This window comes from Aquarana catesbeiana, linkage group LG05 (genome assembly GCF_042186555.1).
Source record: "Aquarana catesbeiana isolate 2022-GZ linkage group LG05, ASM4218655v1, whole genome shotgun sequence".
Lineage (NCBI taxonomy): Eukaryota > Metazoa > Chordata > Amphibia > Anura > Ranidae > Aquarana > Aquarana catesbeiana.
Window position 1 is genome coordinate 312,084,912 of NC_133328.1, and position 20,005 is coordinate 312,104,916.

The window sequence follows — 20,005 nt, forward strand, 5'->3', positions numbered from 1 at the left end:
AGTCCCGATGTTTCTAAAAAAATGGGAGAGAGAAATTGGTCAAAGGGGAGAGAATCAAGAGATAGGAAAAATGTTTTAAACTGGTACACGAATCCTTAGTTAATATTAGAACAATAGAAATGAACTATAAATGCTTAGCGAGGTGGTATAGGACCCCAGATATAGTAGGAAAATTCCAAATGGGGCAAACGACGGAATGTTGGAGGGGATGTAAACAGATAGGATCTATGGTCCATATTTGGTGGAGTTGCCCTAAGATCAAAATATACTGGAGGGAAATTCTGAGATACATCAGGGAGATTACCAGCGTTGAGATACCTGAAGACCCTTGGGTTTGTCGATTCCATGGAGTAGATTTCCAGTGAAAGAATACAGGAACTCGATCCCGATACATCTGATGGATGCAGCCAAGAGCTTGATCCCCAAAAAATGGAAGGGGGTAGATTGTCCAAAAAAAAAAGTGAGTGGTTCGATAAAATAGATGAAGTCTATAGGTTGGAAGGACTTAGATTCTCTGAAGGTGGGAGAGAGGGGTTCCTTAAAAGATGGGACAAATGGAAACTGTTCAAACTGACTAAAGAATATAGTGAGGCAAAGGTCTAAGGGTCTAGAGGTAGGGGGGAAAGGGGGTAGGGGTGGGAGAGAGAAAAAGGGAAGGTCCTACTTAGGGGAAGGGAGAAGTATTGTATTGTATTTAATTTTGTATTATTACCCCTGTTGTGACTTCAGGAGGCAAAAGGACATCTTACTGTGTTTTGTATATGAACATTTTGATAAAGATAAAAAAAAAAAAAAAACAAAAACAAAAAAAAAAACCCAGCGATTGCCATTTCTGCAAGTTTCAGAGAAAAGGCAATAGGAGGAGTGGCTGAAAAGGCACAGAAATGGACGATGCAATGCCTATCCATAAAAGAAGGGGAAAGGACTCCAGACCCTACCATTTGTCCTTCAAAGCCGCACATTAAATGTGCACACATCCCAGTAAACCGACATTACTTGGTATATGGAAAGGTTCAGAAAATACCCAGGTTCTTTCCAACAATAAATGTAACAACATTTCTACAATATTCACTATGAATCTAAATGCAGCAGTACAATTTGCAACACAATACGCTTGTTCTTTACAGTGCAAAACCCCTCAGATCCTAAAGAGACTCCGACATGAATCTTTTTGTGCAATCATTAAATCTTGAAAAGGAGCTTAATTGCAGACATGTAGGACTACTAAAACTTTTATAGTATCCAGTAGTATGGCTATTGTCAAATGAATTCAAAATATTCATAAGATGTAGAAAAGGCTCCGTCAATGTAAGCAATAGTGTGTGTGTGATGCATTCTTTATACTGTACAGAAGTAAAGACATTGACCTTTTCAGAGAAAGGGAATTCATACAATGCACCCGAGAATAGTATATTTGGATATTTTTGCATCAGTTTCCACATGTCCGCTCTTATGAAAGTTTCTGAGAAGTATTTATTTTACAGCACTCATTCCAGTAAATTTTTAACATGAGAATTGCAAAAAGCTGAGTTAGACTTACTGGTAACTCCTTTTCTGAGAGTATTCTAGGACAGCCCATGAGACCTATGGCTCCTCCTACCAGGACAGGAAACATGTTAACCCCACCAGATAAAAGGTGGCCTCCATGTCAGTATTCGAGAACTGTAGGGAGTACCTGCTAAACATATGCATAATATACATAATTCAAGACATAACTGGGTGGGAATCCAGCTGTCCTAGAAAACTCTCAGAAAAAAAAAAAAAGTTACCAGTAAGTTTAACTCAGCTTTTCTCAAGGTGTCTTCCAGGACACTTGAAAGTGCACTTGGAAGTGCAGTCGCTTTAGATCTGAGGGGGGAACATGCAAGGAAAATTAAAAAAAAAAAAAAAAAAAAAAAAACAACAGCATTTTAGCTTGCACATGATTGGATGATAAAATTAGTAAAGCTTCCCCTTATTTCAGATCTTCCACTCAGCTCTACAGCGACTGCACTTCCAAGTGCATTAGTAGTGCAAAGTGGATTTGCCTTTAGTAAATCAATCCTTAAGTCTCTTTGGGAGGCTGAGTTGGGGCTCTGAAGCTAGAGCCTGCAGCAAGGAAAACCATGGCCTTTTGGGCCAAAAGGGGGCCATTAAGAGGAGATCTGTCCTTTTCCAGAAGAAGCTTTCTGAGAACTTCCAGAATTAGCCTGATAGGAGGGAAGGCATAGCAGAGGCTGAATGGCCAGACATTTGCTTGCTCATCGATCCCCAAAGACGGATCCGCTGGATTCAGGGAAAAGAATCTGTCTTGCAGTTGCTTTGATTTGGCAAAAAGATCTACCTCGGGTGAACCCCATCTGTAATCTCCACAAAGATCTCAGGATGGAGGGGCCAATTATCTCGACACACCTGGTAGCAGCCGAGGTAAATCTGCCAGACAGTTTTGAGTCCTTTTAGGTGAGTTGCTGTAATAATCTTTTGGGCTACGAGTTGGAGTCAGACTTTCTGTCCCCCCCCACCCCACGTTGAGGTATGCTATGGTAGTAATGTTGTCAGAGCCAATCTGCAGATGGTGACCCTTGACCTCCATCTGAAACACTAAGGCTCTCTGTACTGCCAGAAGCTCCCTCTGATTCGATGAAGCCTTTGCTTCCCTGGGGGACAATCTTCCCTGTGCCACTGTATTGTTTAGATGGGCTGCCCATCCAAAAGGAACTCGCATCCGTCATGATTATTTGGGATACTGGAATGACCCATTCCAATCCTCTTGTCAGGTGAAGAGGCGACCTCCACCACCACAAGGCCCTATTTACCCTGGAAGGTATTCAAGCCCTCGCATCCAAAAATACTTGTGGATCCGTCCAAGTTTCTTAGCAGGAACAGTTGCAGTGGATGTTAGTGAAACCTCGCCCACAGTACTGCAGGAAAGTAAAAGGTCATCAGGCCTACTGCTCTTGAGATTTCTCTCAAGAAGACTTCTCCCTGTTGACTAACCAGTATAGCGACTGGAGAAACTTCTTCTGCACAGTATGGAGATCCTGCTCTAGTTTCTGGTGCAACTCTGCCACTACTAGGCGATTGTCCAGGTAAGGGATGATTGTAATGGATTTTAGTCTTAACGGTGCCAGTGCTTCCCCCAGGAACTTTGTAAAGATTCATGGCGCCAATGACAAACTGAAGGGCAGAGCTTGGAATTGAAAATGACGGATATTCGATCCCATTTTCACGGCTAGTTTAAAAAAAAATTGGAATGCTGGATGTATAGGAATGTGCAAGTAGGCATCCCTCAAATCCAGTGTTGGCATAAAGCACTTTCAGGTAAAGCAGATTCTTGATGAAAAAACACAGACTCCATACGGAAGTGCTTGTACTTAATCGAATAATTTAGAGACCAAAGATTCAAAATTAAGCGATACTTTCCCGAAGGCTTCTTTATCACAAAAATATGGGAATAAAAGCCTTTGCCCTGATCCGACCAAGGGGCCGTTATTCCACCAAGTCTCCAATCTGGAGGCATAGAGCCGTTGCCTTTACCCGATTTTGGAGAGGGATGGTGACAAATAATCTTTCTGGAGGATGGGAATCGAACTCCAGCCTGTGCCCATTGGCTACCAGATGTAAAATGAACGGGCTTGAGGTTGCTGCTGCCCATTGCGGGAGGAAGGCCCTTAATCTCTCCCCCCCACCACCACCACTGGGCAGCAGGAGTCATTGTGGTTTGGCAAGTTGTTGGAGGGTTAAACAAGCCCCCCCCCCCCCTTAACTCTGCCTTTGTGCCCTGTCCAATTTTTCTTGGGCCTGCTGTCCTTTTCTCGCGGACCCTGCTGTCTGCCTTGCCCACAAAAACGTTTCTGGCAGCCAGCTTTTTTGTTTTCTGGAAAATACTTTTTCCTGTCAGTCGTGAGCGCTAGTGCCTCCAGTAATCAGGGCCAAACAAATGGTGGCCTGACAGGGGAAGACCACATAGGCGCAATTTGGAAGCAGAGTCATGTGACCATGTTTTCAGCCAGAGACGACTTCTGGCTGAATTTACCAAAACCGAAGTTCTGGCTGTCATCCTAACCGACTCAGCGCAGGAATCTGCCAGAAAACCTACTGCCCGAAAGAGGAGTGGAAAGGACTTAAGGATCTGATCTCTTGCAGTTCCTGCAGAAAGATGTGTTTGTATCTGTGATAACCACACCTTGAGGTTTCTGGTTACACATGTAGACGCAAAGGCCGGTTTAAGACTGACAATTGATGAGTCCCAAGCCCTGCGGAAATTTTTGACAGAGGTGCGTCCAACTTGGGGTATTTGTTCCATGGCTGCGCTGAGTCCTCCTCAAAAAAGAAACCTCCTTTTTAAAATTACCCAAAAAAAAGTTTTTCCACTCTGGATTATCCCATTCTAATTGAATTGCATCTAGAAGGGAGCTATGCACAGGGAAAAAAACAAAAACAAAACTCTAGCCCTTTTCTTATGCATTTCTTCAAATATAAGATTGTGCTTGGACATTTGCACCTTCTCCTCTTCAATCTCAAGTGTCGCATAGATAGAAGATGTTAATCACTTGTTAAAAGCTAATGACAGCTTGTACCTTGAGTCCCTGACAGATTCTCTATCCTTAGGCCCTCCTTCTGACACCGATTCTTCCTAAGAACGGGGAGATCTAGTTTCCTCCTCTGAATCCTTACTTTCCACGCTCTGTGGTGGATCGCCAGAAAGTGCTAAAGTCCTATCTGGCGAATGACCGAGAGGGGACCAGCATCTTGGCAATTGGGGATTTAAAAGAGCTAAATGTTGAAGTTAGCTCATCCCTAACTGAAGCATCGTCTGACAAGATACTTCTGGGTCATCCTTAACCTGGCTATCTATGCATGTGCGGCAGACTGATTTACTCCATGAGGAGCGCAATTTGCATCCGCAGACCGTACACTTCCTCGAGTGTGTGTGCCTTGGTCTTGTCCTATGTCTTGGCCTGCAAACAGAAAACAAATGATCCCCAGGTTGCAAATTAGGCCACCCCAATACTCCATAACACACCCAGTGCAGAAGAGGGGAAAGGTGCCCCCTTCACCAAGTCTCTCTAGGTACAAGGGGAGAAAAACTCACAGGATTTGCAAGGGGGTACAAGTACTTCAGGCTTAGCTGTGAGGTGCGGGAGCCTGCATTCGCTGCCTGTGCAGGTGCTGCAGAGAAATCCATCCTGCTTCTGTAGTGGTCCTGCAGCTACTGGGTCTTCACTAATGTACACCAGCCGCCCAGTGTCCTCTGTTTGCACCTTTGAATACCGGAACCAGCGTCTCCGGCGCCCGCTGAGGATGTCAAGCCGCCTTGGAAGTGACCTGCCTGGCACTTCCTATGGGCCAGCTTGGAGCGCAACGGCTCTGCGCCCCAAACCCCCCCCCCCCCCACGGACTCGTGAAGCGGCTCGCTGCTTTCCCCTGCACTTTCAGCCAGGCTGCCAGTAGGGATGCATGCTGCTCCAGGCCCTGAGCAGCAGGAGCGCTGGATTGGGGCTATCGACCATCAGCAGTGGCCCTGGCCTTACCCGGGCACTGAGGACAGCAGCAGCCCCCTACTCCCCCAGGGAGGTGATGCTCTGAGTTAAGAGAAGGTAGGAAGTCTTTCTTTACCAAGAAACAGGAGCATCGCTCATGAGAACTAGGGACATCAGGTTCCAGGAAACAGGTTAACCCCTCCGTCCAGAGGAAACAGCACTACTGACATGGAGGCCTGGAGGACCGCATTTATCTGGTGGGGTGAACGCGTTTCCTGTCCTGGTAGGAGGAGCCCTAGGTCTCATTGGCTGTCCTGGAAGACGCCTTGAGAAATGGTATTTATCAGTTTTCTGCAGAATAAAAGGAACTACCCTGGTTTCCCAGGAACCACATCAGGTGCCTCGGGACAGCAGGAATATTCATCCTTTGAACTGCATATCTGGAATGCCAGAGACTAAATGCTGGCAATACACTAGCCGAAAAATTGTTTGAAATTTGCCAATTTAGAACGTTTGTTTTTTAATCAAGTGTGTGGCAATCGAAAATCGTTTCAGCCACTGGAGACCCAAAAAAAGAAAGGAAAAAAAAAAATGGTTTTGCTGTACGAATGAGAAATCGAAAAATAATGTGATTATCGGCCAGCAAAAAACGTTGTGTGTGAAATGCGCATAAGGTTGCCCATACTTTTTACAATTTTCCTTTAAGAAAATTGTATAATGAATGGCCAAATGTAGTGCACCATACATATGCGCCTGAGCAGTCAATGTCACCACGCCCTAGCACACAGCTCAAACCTCCCACTCGCATCCTAAAGTAGACCTGCAGAATATCAAATAAAACAATACCCATTTGTTCTATGCAGCATGTTTCGACCATTAACCCATTAGGTCTCATGCACACTGGACATTTTTTTTTTTTGGCTGCTCCTAGGAGTGTTTTTTTTTTTAGCCCCCTCATGTTAGCCTGTGGGTCCATATACACTGGCATTTAGAGGAGTTTAGAAAAAAAAATTAAAAAACACTGCCAGCGTGCCAAGGAGCAGCAGAAAGTAAGGTGGACATGTCTAAACGTTAGCCATTTAGCACTTGAGTGCCGATTCATTTCAATGGCCTAGAATAATTATTCTGGCCCATGCAATGAACGCCCAAGCACTTGGTGCGCCTAAATGAGTTACTCGAGTTTACAAGTGTCAAGAGTTTTTTCTGCCAAAACTCTGCCAGGAGATGACTATAGGAGAGTTAGCAAAACATCCAGTGTGCATGTGGCCTTAGAAATATAATTACAAGAATCAATTTTGTATGTCCTTATCGTAGACAAAAAAAAAAAAAAAAAATCGATCAAAGAACTTTCCATATCAATCTATCTATACCAATGAACTGAAACTCAAATTATTTAAACCTGGGTGCATTGTGCCATTTAACTTCCCCATTCATCTACTTTCTTCTTAAAATCAAAACTTGGACATACCTGTAATTTCCATATTTTGGAGTACAATTCAGGGATATATGCTGCTACCTTCAGGTGACTAGATACTGGCAAAAGCTTTGCTGGGAACCGACTCCCATCTTCACCACTGTAACTTCTTACCAAAGGGAGTGTAAAAGCCAAGGTGTTAGTATGGAAATATACCTAGCCTAACCAAGACAGACATTTTGTGATTTGAAATGGAAGAAGTTGTAGGATGAGGAATGCGAGCACTCTCGAAAGGGGTCCCCTATCATCACACTAGGCGAGACTTGCCTCACATGGCAGATTATGGAGTGCTGGGAGGCAACCTGCATCACTGAGAAAGGGTACCCAACCAGGAGATTAGAACGTGCCCAACAGAATATCAGGGCATTCCAAATTTCTTGGTGATGGTCTGTACATCAGCCATAAAATTGTTTGGTGAGAGGAGATGGACAGGCAAGTGTTGGAGAAACTACAATGGTAGAGTCAATCTCTCTATTGTCAATCTCTCTATTGTGTTGGAAATCCACCAAGCCAGAGAACTCATTGCTTGCGCATGTTTGTTCCATGCCAACAAGAGGTTGTGTTGGAGAGGCCTTGAATGGAACAAGAACAGAACAGCCTAAAAAAAAAAAAGGAGGCCACCATGAGGCCGAGAATGCTCAGAGAATCTCGGAGGGTTTTTATTTGATGGAAGAAGCGTTTTTGCTTCGGCCTATGTCTAAAATGAGGTCAAAGTATTCCAGCTAAGGGGAGGGTGGGAGATTTTTATTTTTTAAAAAGCCGATTACCCAATAGAAATTCTGAGGGAACTGAACAGTCCTGTGGACTTTTGCAGATTGTTGGAACAGGGATGAGTCCTTCAGAATAAAGTAGTTTAAGTATTTCTAATAGGGGACTTCCATTATCCAGAGGGGGCAGACAGAACTGCTCACTCCTTTAAGGCTCGCAGGACAACTTCATATATGTCAATTGATGGATGCGTCAAATTAATGCGAAAAAAATGCTCTGCTAAATCTACTAATTACGAACAGGACAGATCTGATTGCAGATATGGAAATAAGAGATAACTTAGATAAGGGCGATTACAGAGTAATCGCATTCAGAGAAAATCATAGGAAAAGGAGGCGTAAAAGGGTAATGCAAGAACACTTAACTTCAAAAGTGACAACCTTTTCTAAACTGCGCTCCATATTAAAAGGAATCAAATTCTAGAAACAATAAGCACTGAGGAAAAATTTAATGCTTTAAGAACATATTAAATAATGGCATTAGTCAGTGTATTCCAATGATTAACAAATATAAAAGAGCCAAGGTTAAACTTGGGTGGCTGAACTTTAGGGTAAAATGGCATATAAAAGAAAAAAAAAAGAAAAAATAGCCTTTTAAAAAATATAAGGGCAAGGGGTCATTGTTGGCATTTTCGCTCTCTTCCCACTGACAGCAAAAAACTCCTTACACAGTTTCAGCTTAAATCGCTTCTTCTCCAACTTAATTGAAAGCTATTTGTACATCACCATTATATCCCCTTTTAACGTCTCTTCTCAAGGGAGAATAAATGTAATGCTTGTGCTCGTTCCACATAACCGAGGTCTTCCAACCCCCTTATTAGCTTTGTTGTCTTTCTGTCCAGTTGCAGTAAAACCCTCCTGAGGACTGGTGACCAGAACTGGACAGCAAATTCAAGATGGGGCTGGACCAGTGTTTTGTAAAGTGGTAGAATTATAGCCTTATCTCTTAGCAAACACAATATACAGGATATGAGAAATAGTATTGACATAAACACACCCACATAGGTTGAAACAGATGGACTGATATCTTTATTCAACCTTATCAACTGTTTACACAGTATCTCACAAAAGTGAGTACACCCCTCACATTTTTGTAAATATTTTATTATCTATTTTCAGGTGACAAAACTGAAGAAATGACACTTTGCTACAATGTAAACTAGTGAGTGTGCAGCTTGTATAACAGTGACAAAATTTGCTGTCCCTTCAAAATAGCACACAGCCATTAATGTCTAAACCGCTAGCAACAAAAGTGAGTATGCCCCTAAGTGAAAATGTCCAAATTGGACCCAATTAGTCATTTTCCCTCCCCAGTGTCATGTGACTCATTAGTGTTACAAGGTCTCACGTGTGAATGGGGAGCAGGTGTGTTAAATTTGGTGTTATCGCTCGCACTCTCTCATACTGGTCACTGGAAGTTAAACATGGCACCTCATGGCAAATAACTGAGTATCTGGAAAAAAAAAAAAAAAAAAAAAAAAAGAATTGTTGCTCTACATAAAGATGGCCTAGGCTTTAAGAAGATTGCCAAGACCTGGAAACTGAGCTGCAGCATGGTGGCCAAGACCATAAAGCGGTTTAACAGGACAGGTTCCACCCAGAACAGGCCTCGCCATGGTCGACAAAAGAGATTGAGTGCACGTGCTCAGCATCATGTCCAGAGGTCATCTTTGGGAGATAGACGTATGAGTGCTGCCAGCATTGCTGCAGAAGTTGAAGGGGTGGGGTGTAAGCCTGTCAGTGCTCAGACCATACGCCGCAAACTGCATCAAATCGGTCTGCCGTCCCAGAAGGAAGCCTCTTCTAAAGATAATGCACAAGAAAGCCTGCAGTTTGCCGAAGACAAGCAAACTAAGGACATGGATTACTAGAACCATGTCCTATGGTCTGATGAGACCAAGATAAACTTATTCAGTTCAGATGGTGTCAAGCATGTGTGGTGGCAACCAGGTGAGGAGTACAAAGACAAGTGTGTCTTGCCTACAGTCAAGAATGGTGGTGGGAGTGTGATGGTCTGGGGCTGCATGAGTGCTGCCAGCACTGGGGAACTACAGTTAATTTTTATGGAACCATAAATGCCAACATGTATTGTGACACACTGAAGCAGAGCATGATCCCCCTCCCTTCGGAGACTGGACCGCAGGGGCAGTATTCAAACATAACGACCCCAAACACCTTCAAGACGACCCACTGCCTTGCTAAAGAAGCTGAGGGTAAAGGTGATGGACTGGCCAAGTATGTTTCCAGACCTCCATTCACTAGCTCCGTGATGTCATCATGGAGTGGAAGAGGACTCCAGTGGCAACCTGTGAAGCTCTGGTGAAATCCATGCCCAAGAGGGTTAAGGCAGTACTGTAAACTAACGGTGGCCACATAAAATATTGTCACTTGGGGCCTAATTTGGACATTTTCACTTAGGGATGTACTTACTTTTGTTGCCAGTGGTTTAGACATTAATGCACCAAAAAGAAGGGCCGAGTTTTAAAGCTTAAAAGTTGAAGCCTGGAAACAGCATTCGGGTGCCGTTCCTTTCCATGCAGTGCTTACGGAGCAAGAACGGCAGCTGGATAGCAATTCCTCTAGGCTGAATAGAGGGCAATAGTGAAGCACGCACAGCAGTCCACCTAGTGGATGTCATCAGCAGGAAATTTGAAAGAAAAGCATCCAGCAGTGCAAACGGTAAGGTAGCTCCCAATGTTTCAGCCTGCCCAGCTTTATTTACTGAAACTTCAGAGATCAGGTCACATCTGTGGCCGTGTCATGGTTCCGCAGCTAACAGAATACACAGAGATCTGGAAAGCACTACAACGCAGAGCCCTGTGCTTGATCATCACATAAATGGTAGGCCTTGCACATCCAGCCCAGTTGAGTCCAGGAACAGCTTCCAAACCGAATGCTGAGAAATTTAGATCCAGTGTAGCAAAGAATCTTAACACCGTCAATCTTGATAGTTTCAGCTTACAACAAATGCTACCCCTCCCTAGTACAGCCATATTTGTCCACCACTCATTTTGACATATACTGTATATGGTTAAAAAAAAAAAAAAAAAAATCACAAAACTAAAAAGGGGCAAGAGCCATTCTCCAAGGCTTGATGCACACTGGTGCAATTTCAGATGCAACTTGGGTCACACAGAACTGCATGGCAATGGAACTCGCATTAATTTCAGTGGTGCCTGTTCACATAAATACAACAAAACTGCAACATGACTTTGGGCAAGTGTACAGTTCTACTTTGGTATAATGCAGTGCCATTCTGCGCTACATAGACTCCAATGGAAGCAAAACAAAAACATATCTACGCACATTTTTGATGCGATTCCTTTTCCCTCAATTAGTCTCCTCCTCCAAAAATGGCAGTAGTATGAAGATTGCGTCAAATACGCACCAAGTTGTACTGCAGTTGCACTACATAATCGCAATGGAAATCTAATGAAATTGCAGTTGCACTAGTGTGAACCAGGCTGAAAATGACAATTGATGTTCACCCCCCTACATGCAAACTATCAAGACTATACTTTGCATACCAACGGTGTAGATTCATTCCTTTCATTTTTTCTTCATCGCAAGGAAACATAGTTGGACGGATCTGAGTATGTCTACTTGTAGGTACATCTTCCCACTTATCGAACCACTGGCCTTCTTTGGTCATTACCTAGGAAAGAAAATCTGAGTTAGACTTACAGGTAACTATTTTCAATAGTCTTCCAGGACAACCCCTGAGATGTAGCTCTTCTCGTGACAGGAAACACATTGCCTTAAACGGTCAAAAGTAGAGGTTCAGAAACCAAAAATGCAGAATACACTTGGCCGTAAACCTAAAATGACAGTTTTTATAAAATATATTTAATATATAAAATTGTATTCTATTCAAAAATTTTAATTAACCACTTGCCTGCCAGGCACTTACACCCCCTTCCTGTCCAAGGCATTTTTCAGCTTTCAGCGCTGTCGCACTTTGAATGACAATTGCGCGGTCATGCTACACTGTACCCAAACAATTTTTTAGCATTTTCTTCATACAAATAGAGCTTTCTTTTGGTGGTATTTAATCACTGCTGGGTTTTTTATTTTTTACAAAAAAAATAAACAAAAAACAAGACCAAAAGTTTTGGAGAAAAAATGTTTACTTTTTTTCTCTCAGTAAATTTTGTAATCAAGTAATTTTTCGCCTTCACTGATGTGCGCTGATGAGGCGGCACTGATAGGCTGAACTGGTGGGCACTGATGAGGAGGCACTAATATGCCGCACTTATGGACACTGATGGGCAGCATGGATAGGCGGTACTGATGGGCATTGATCGACAGCAGTGATGGGCATTGATGGGCACCACTGATAGGTGGCACTGACTGGCATCACTAATGGGCACTGATTGCTGGGCAATTATGGGCACTGTATGTTGACACCGTTTTACTATACTGTAATCAGGGTGCCCTGATTACATTCCTACATGTCCCCCTGTGTGGAGATGCCGCTGATCTGCTCTCGCCACACACTCGGTCAGTGTGAGGCGAGGAGCCCCGATTATCGGCACTTCCTTGTTTACATGTGACCGGTGGATTGGACACAGCCGATCACATGGTTAAAGAGCCGCGGACGTGGCTCTTTATAGAGATCGGGGTCACGCCGTGTCCCAGCAACACAGCGTGGCCGCAATCGCTGCGGGCACGCGAGAGCTGCTGTTCTGGGATGGCGCCCCAGAATGAGAGCCGCTCCGCCCTGCCGTCATTCAAGAACACCTCCCCATTGAAAACGCAGCAAAAACCCATCATTAACGCACCTGTCACATGACCTATGAAAAACCATAAGCACACTAAATTTCTGGGAAAATCGTTTGCGTTTTCGGTGCCATTATCGGCACTTTTTTCTCCCAATGGTAAAAGGCAGATAACATCATTTTCGGCCTATATGTTTTAAAAGACAAAATTTCGGTGCATATCGAGTTAGAAGTCAAGCACTCCATCCTGCCCTTCAGCTATTGTTTTCTCCGTCTGGAGAAGATGTATTGCCTTTATCGTGATAGACGCAGTATCTTTACCTTTGACGTGTGAAAATGCAGTAAAACAGGATAGAGAAAGCAAGATTGAAACCATTGATTTTGATGGTTCTGGCTCAGATTCTAACAGCGAGCAAGACCCAGGAGAAGGTGGATCTAATGCTTCCAGGTACAAACTATCCTTGGAAGAGATAGATGAGCTCTTAAATGCCATCTATGACAACCTTGGCATGGAAGAAGAAAGAGTACAGTTGAGCAGACATGATTTAATGTATCAAGGCCTGAAAAAAGAAAATCCAATTTAATTCCAGGACATAAAGTCCTTTCAGAAGCCATTTTGAAAGAGCGAGAGACTGCAGAGAGGAAGACATTTTTTGCCAGTTAATTGAAGAGAAGATATCCATCTTTAGAATAAATGGCCAAAACTAGACTCCCGCTTGCTGAGTCAGCAGCCCTCTGCTCAGGGAGCTGTGAGAACTGAGCGATCGGCAGGGTTTGATTGCTCAGTTCTCAGTGTAGAGGCGCCGGGGGACAGACGTAGCATCAGACCGATGCTGCATCCACTTAGGCAAGTATGAATTAAAAAAGTTAAAAAAAAAAACACACAACACACTTCTCTTTTAATGCATTCTATGCATTAAGATAAAAAGCCTTGTGTGTAGGAGACGCCCAGCACCCCCTAATACTTACCTGAGCCCAACTTCTGTCCAGCGATGTCCACAAGTGACTCGGCCGTCTGGGACTCTCCTACTGATTGAGTGATACACAGCAGCGGCGCCATTGGCTCCCGCTGCTGTCAATTGGTCAATCAGGTGAGAGAGGGGGTGGGGTTAAACCAGAGCTCTGTGTCTGAATAGACACAGGGAGCTGTGACTTGGCTCTGGTGCCCCCATAGCAAGCCGCTTGCTGTGGGGGCACTTGACAGGAGGGAGGAGCCAGGAAACCCAAAGAGGGACCCGAGAAGAGAAGGATCTGGGCTGCTCTGTGCAAAATCATTACACAGAGCAGGTAAGTATAACATGTTTATTACTTTTATGGAAAAAAAAAAAAAAACAAGACTCTACAATCACTAACAGGCCTGGTTTCTGAGAAAGATATCATAAAGAATCTGGAAGTCTCGGACAGAGTCAAACAAAGTAATTAGATATTAACAGTAGTAGCCCTTTCACTAGAGCAATTTACAAGAAAATGTGCAGAAAATTGAATTCATGGCTGCAAGAGAATAGTATAATTTCAGAGACTATTCCTACCATTTGGACTTCTTGCAAGATGGGGCTGACCGGAATTTAGCACTTAGCACCATGAAGGTGCATATAGCAGCATTAAGTGTTTACCTGCAGCTACCTCTTCAGGAAGATCATCCAATTAAAATATTTTGTAAGGCCTATTAAAGACATTTCTTCTTCTAAAAATGGAACCTTTTGGTTGTCTTGAATGGTCTAAGCAAGCTTTCGTTTGAATCTATTTCTGAAACCAGCATTAAAGTAGAAGTCCATGCAAAAACTAAAATCCCTGCATCTATAGACACCAGGGATCTAACACTAACCTCTCTAGCCCTGTAAAAAAAAATAGGATTTTTATAACAGCTCATCTGTAAAATCCTTTTCATGGAGTATATCACAGGACACAGAGCCATAGTAGTTACTATGTGGGTTATAGGCCACCTTTAGGTGATGGACACTGGCACACCCTAAGACAGGAAGTTCACTCCCTATATAACCCCACCCACTACTGGGAGAACCTCAGTTTTTGTAGCGAAGCAATATACGTGTATTAAAAGGGGAGGGACCTCTGTGTCCTGTGATGTACTCCAAGAAAATTATTTTACAGGTAAGCCGTTATAAAATCCTATTTTCTTTATCGTACATCATGGGACACAGAGGCATAGTAGTTACTATGTGGGATGTCCCAGAGCAATGCCAACTGAGGGGAGGGAGACACAAAAAATGTAGGGCACCATGAGACCAGAGGACTTATACTGCTGCACACTGCGCCCAAAGGAGATATCCTCCTGCCTTTTTACATTCACCTGATAGAATCTGGTAAATGTATGGACTGAAGACCAAGTTGTGGCCTTGCAGATTTGAGCCATGGAGGTTTGGTGATGCACTGCCCACGAAACACTAACAGCCCTGGTGGAGTGGGCTTTGATTTGAGAGGGTGGAATCTTCCTCTTCAAAACATAAGCTTGAACAATTACTTGCCGAATCCATTTAGAAATGGTAGATTTCGATGCTGCCTGTCCTCTTTTAGGCCCTTCAGGCAACACAAACAAAACATCCATTTTTCGAATCTGAGCAGTCACCTTCAAGTAGACTGACTGCTCTCACCATATCAAGAGAATGTCGTGATTTTTCTTCCATAGAACATGGTCCTGGAAAAAACAAAGGCAGAACAATATCCTGGTTTAGATGAAAACCTGACACTACCTTTGGTAGAAAGTTAGGATGAGGACGCAATACTACCCTATCCTTGTGAATAATAAAATATGGCTCTTTACAAGAGGAAGCTCTGCAATCTCACGCTGTTTGTGTTCTCTTATAACTTGGAGATCTGCATACTCTTTGCACTGCAACACTCCTGATTGGCTCTGTGTGCTGCTCCATCCTCCCCAAGCCTGAGCACTGCTACGCAGAAGATTGCAAGAGGCTGATAACAGACCAGTGAGTGCTTCTCCCTAGGTTGATACCTCGGAGTGACCTGCCCCTGGAACATCACAGATGTCTGAGGATCCGGACGTTGGAATCCATCTGTCCCCGCAGAGGGCTGTATCTGCATGTGCATATGACCTTTCTATAAAGGAGGACCACCGGTTCCGGTAAGGGCTCAATCTTACTGTCATCTGGATTCACCTTCAGCCTGGACGTTTCTTTCACATTCCCTCCCTCCCTCTTCCTTTCACAGGAGCTGGGATTGATGAACCATACAGGGTTTCTTCCAAAGAAGTGCGGTTCTTTAAATAAGTGGCACGTCTGCACCATCCATCTGAACATTTTCTTCTGTCTTCACAGGTAATCCTGCGTTTATACCTCCATATACCTTAAACTGAACATTGACTGACTGCTCAAATGCATATTTGGTAAACCTGCGTTTATACCTCCCTATACCTTAAACTGAACATCGACTGACTGCTCAAATGCATATTTGGTAAATCTGTGTTTGCCACCACTGTTTCAACTCCATCTGTAGCCATGCTCACATTATTTCAATGTTTATTTAGCCATTAAGTCTTACCTAAATTATGGGTTCCCTTATCTTTATAATTTTGTCCTTTTAATCCCCTTGCAGTTGATTGTGGTGTGAAAGTCATGCTCTGCTAGCTGTGTTCCTAATATCCCCTCTTAAATTGATTAATTGCCAGATTGTATCCACACCCAACACACAGTATAAAAACAAGGCCTTCTTTACGGGGGAACACATACAGGGGGCTGCACATACAGGGGTTCTTCCAAAGAAGTGGGGTTCTTGAAATAAGTGGCACTTCTGCTCTTGCACTTCAGCGATTTGCACAAAGCATACTACAACAGACTGCAGATGACCTCAATTTCAAATTATCTCACCTTCCTCTCTGAAACATGCTCTCTTTACCTCCCCCTCCTCTTCACAATTGCAGCCTCTCTCCTCAAACTCTTTTCTTCACCCCTCTGCTCCACCCCACAATCTGTACATATCACCCTCACTTCTCCCCTCCCCCTATTACTGCACTCATCACCTCTTTCTAACTCTAAGCCCACTTGCTAACAAACCCCCCAGGATACTGAAGCATGTCCCCTCATACAAATCATATTCTCATATTGCCTCCCTTACTCTTCTGCTTCTCCTAACCGCTGGTGATATTTCCCCAAACCCTGGGCCTCCCTTTTTTAACTGTGCCCAACACACCCATCACCATCACCCTACACCCTCTGGTAGTAGTCGCAATCTATGCAATTTAGTCTCCATTCCTCTTCTTCCCAGCGCCAGCCTCCCTCTCTCCTGCGCCCTCTGGAACGCCCGCTCTGTCTGCAACAAACTCACTGCTGTTCATGACCTCTGACACTAATTCCTTTAATCTACTTGCTCTCACCAAAACCTGGCTCCACGAATATGACACCCTTTTTCCTGCTTCCCTATCCCAGGGTGGCCTTCACTGGACTCACTCCCCTAGGCCTAATGGACGCAAGGGAGTTGGAGTGGGATTCCTCCTATCCCCCCAATGCACCTTCCAGGTTATTCACGCTCCTCCCTCTTTTTCTCTCTCATCATTTGAAGCCCACTGTATACATCTATTCTCTCCTACTTCCCTAAGAATTGCTGTGATCTACCGCCCCCCTGGACCATTATCAACTTTCCTTGATGAGTTTTCTGCTTGGCTACCCTACTTTCTCTTTGGAAATTCCCACAATCCTTCTCTGTGATTTCAACATCCCTGCTAATACAAACACTCCTGCTACTTCTAAACTTTAGTTCATTTGACCTGAAGCAATGGGTACAGGCTTCTACTCACTCTGATGGCAACACCCTTGACCTTGTATTCTCCTACCCATACACTCCATGCAACTTCTCAAACAATCCTTTTCCTCTCTCTGACCATCACTTTATTAGTTTCTCTCTCCCCCTGTCTTCCACCACCTTTCCTGCCAATCGCCTAACAATCGCCCGTAGAAATTTTCGCAACTTCAACTCCTCGCTCTTCTATTCTGCTACTGACCACCCCTATGACAAAATCTCTCCCCTGTCCTACCCCAAACCACGTCCATCTACAATAAATCCCTGTCCTCCACCTTGGACAAGCTCGCTGCCCTCACTACACCCAGAATCAGGCCTTGACCCCTACAACCCTGGCAAACAGATGACACTAAAATTCTCAAAAAACGTAGTCGCGCTCTTGAGCGTCTGTGGCACAAGACTAAGTCTCTCAACCAATACAAATCTGCCCTCCAAAAATACTATTCTTTCCTCCACACTGCCAAGCAAACCTATTTTACAGCTCTTATTAACACCTTCTCATCCAGTCCCCGTAAACTCTTCTCTACCTTCAACTCTCTACTTTGTCCTCCACCCACTGACTCACTCACTGCCCAGGAGATCGCTAATCACTTCAAAAACAAGACTGATACAATCCGCGATGAAATCTCCACTCTACAGGTATCTCCCCCAGCTAAGACCCCATTTCAACAGGTACAACTGACACTCCCCCTATTCAAATCTGTTACTACAGGCGAAGTTGCTAAACTCCTTTCTATCGCCCATCTAACCACCTGTCCCCTGGACCCTATTCCCTCTCATATGCTACGGTCACCCTCTGACTCCATTCTACACTCTCTAACCCACATCTTCAATCTCTCCCTCACCTCTGGAATCTTCCCCAATGCTCTAAAACATGCACTGGTCACCCCCATACTTAAAAAGCCGTCCTTGGACATTACCAATCTTAATAACCTACGCCCCATCTCCTTGCTCCCCTTTTCCTCTAAACTCCTTGAACGCCTAGTTTACAACCGAGTGACCACCTCATTAAAAACAACCTTCTTGATCCCCTTCAATCTGGATTTCGCCCTCAACACTCCACAGAAACTGCTCTTTAAAAACTCACAAATGACCTAATTGCAAAAACCAAACGGACATTATTCTGTACTCCTACTTCTGGATCTTTCAGCTGCCTTTGACACGGTTGTGACCACCCCGTCCTCCTCAAAAAACTTTACTCCCTCGGTCTCCGTGACTGTGCTCTTCAGTTGCTCTCATCCTACCTATCCCAACGCACCTTCAGTGTCACTTACAATTCTACTTCCTCAAATGTCTCACTGACTGTGATTAGCGCTGTGCCGTGCCGACTTCCTGGCGGGCTCTGCACGTTCAGCATGCGAACACGCCGGAGCTCATCCTTATTCAGGAACCGGTTTAGATCGAGATCTAGAATGGGTCTGAAATCTCCATTTGGTTTTGGCACCGTGAAAAGGTTTGAAAACCCCAATCCCTGCTCTTCCATGGGGACCACCGAGATCACTTTGAGACAAAAGACGATCCAATACTTGAAAGAGAGACTTCTTTTTTTTCTGGATCCTTGGGAATGTTTGATCTGAGAAAACGAGGAAATGGGGACTCTCGAAACTCTAGTTTGTACCCTAGAACTATTGAGGAAGTCGTCACCCATCTGTCGACACTCTTCCTGCCAGACCCTTGAGAACGGCAGAAGTCTCCCCCCCCCCCCACTCGAGCGAGCTGGGGCGCCCCTTCATAAGGAGGCTTTAGTATTTTGTTTTGTAGGTTTCCTCCCCCAGGACTTCTTTTGTTCCTGGGGTTGACCCTGAGGTTTACCCCTTGAACTTGACGGCAGAGGCCGTCATGACTGCCTGGAGGCTGATGTCCCTGGCACTGGAGAAGGAGCTTGTTTAAATGCAATACACCAACTCCTTTTCCTAACTGGCAAAGGTGTACTTTTTCCACTAGAAATTTTTTGGATGTATTTATCCAAATCATCCCCAAACAGGCGTTCACAGCGGACAGGAAAACTAGCCAGGAGCTTTTTGCATGGCGCTTTGGCTGACCAATTTTTCAACCATAGTATTCTACGCATATGCACCAGCCCAAGCGTAAGGCGCGAGGCCTGAATAGAATCTCTCATAGCATCTATTGCAAAACATAAAGCCCCTGGTAACTCCGGGGCCTGCTGATCAGGGATAACCTTGAGCACCTGTTTTAACTGGTCTTTCAAGGATTCACGTACACCAATTGCTGCCACTGCAGGTTGAGTCACTGAACATGCCAGAGAAAACGCAATTAACAGGAATTTCAATTTCTTATCCGTTGGATCCCTAAGCATTTGAGCATTGTCTACTGGACAAGTCAAACTTTTATTCACAGAGGATATAGCAGCGTCAATTGCTAGGATCTATCCCACCTTTTAGTGAATTTTTCCTCCATAGGATAAAATGTTGAAAACTTTTTAGGAGGAAAAAAATGCTTATCTGGGTGATCCCACTCAGAATACATAATCTGTTCCAGCAATGAATGGACAGGAAAGGTATGCACAGCTTGAGAAGGCTTTAGCTAACCCAAACAAGAAGTGGGCTTCACAACCGACTCAGTTAAGGGTAGCATAAAAGTGGAACAGACCAACTCCGTAAGAGATTGCGCCATCAAGCTTTCAGATTGTGAAGCTGAAGGGGATCCTTCCGCATTTGACCCCTCAGAAGAGGAGTCGTCAGCCTCCTCACGGTCCCCTGAGGGAAATTCATCTTCTCCTGCCCCCAGTTCCTCTGTTTGAGGGTCCAGGGTAGTGGAAGGGGACCCGTCGCTTTTTTTCCCCATTCTGGGCAGATG

At 44.3% G+C, this 20,005-nt stretch overlaps 1 protein-coding gene across 2 annotated transcripts in view; it reads right to left on the reverse strand.

Annotated features, from left to right (window-relative positions):
- NSUN2 (NOP2/Sun RNA methyltransferase 2) overlaps positions 1-20,005 on the reverse strand; it is a 153,811-nt gene that overhangs the window by 47,219 nt on the left and 86,587 nt on the right. For both annotated transcript variants that reach the window (XM_073630839.1, XM_073630838.1), the window contains one exon: positions 11,231-11,358. In XM_073630839.1, the coding sequence (XP_073486940.1) occupies positions 11,231-11,358 (128 nt within the window). The remainder of the gene's footprint in view (positions 1-11,230; positions 11,359-20,005) is intronic.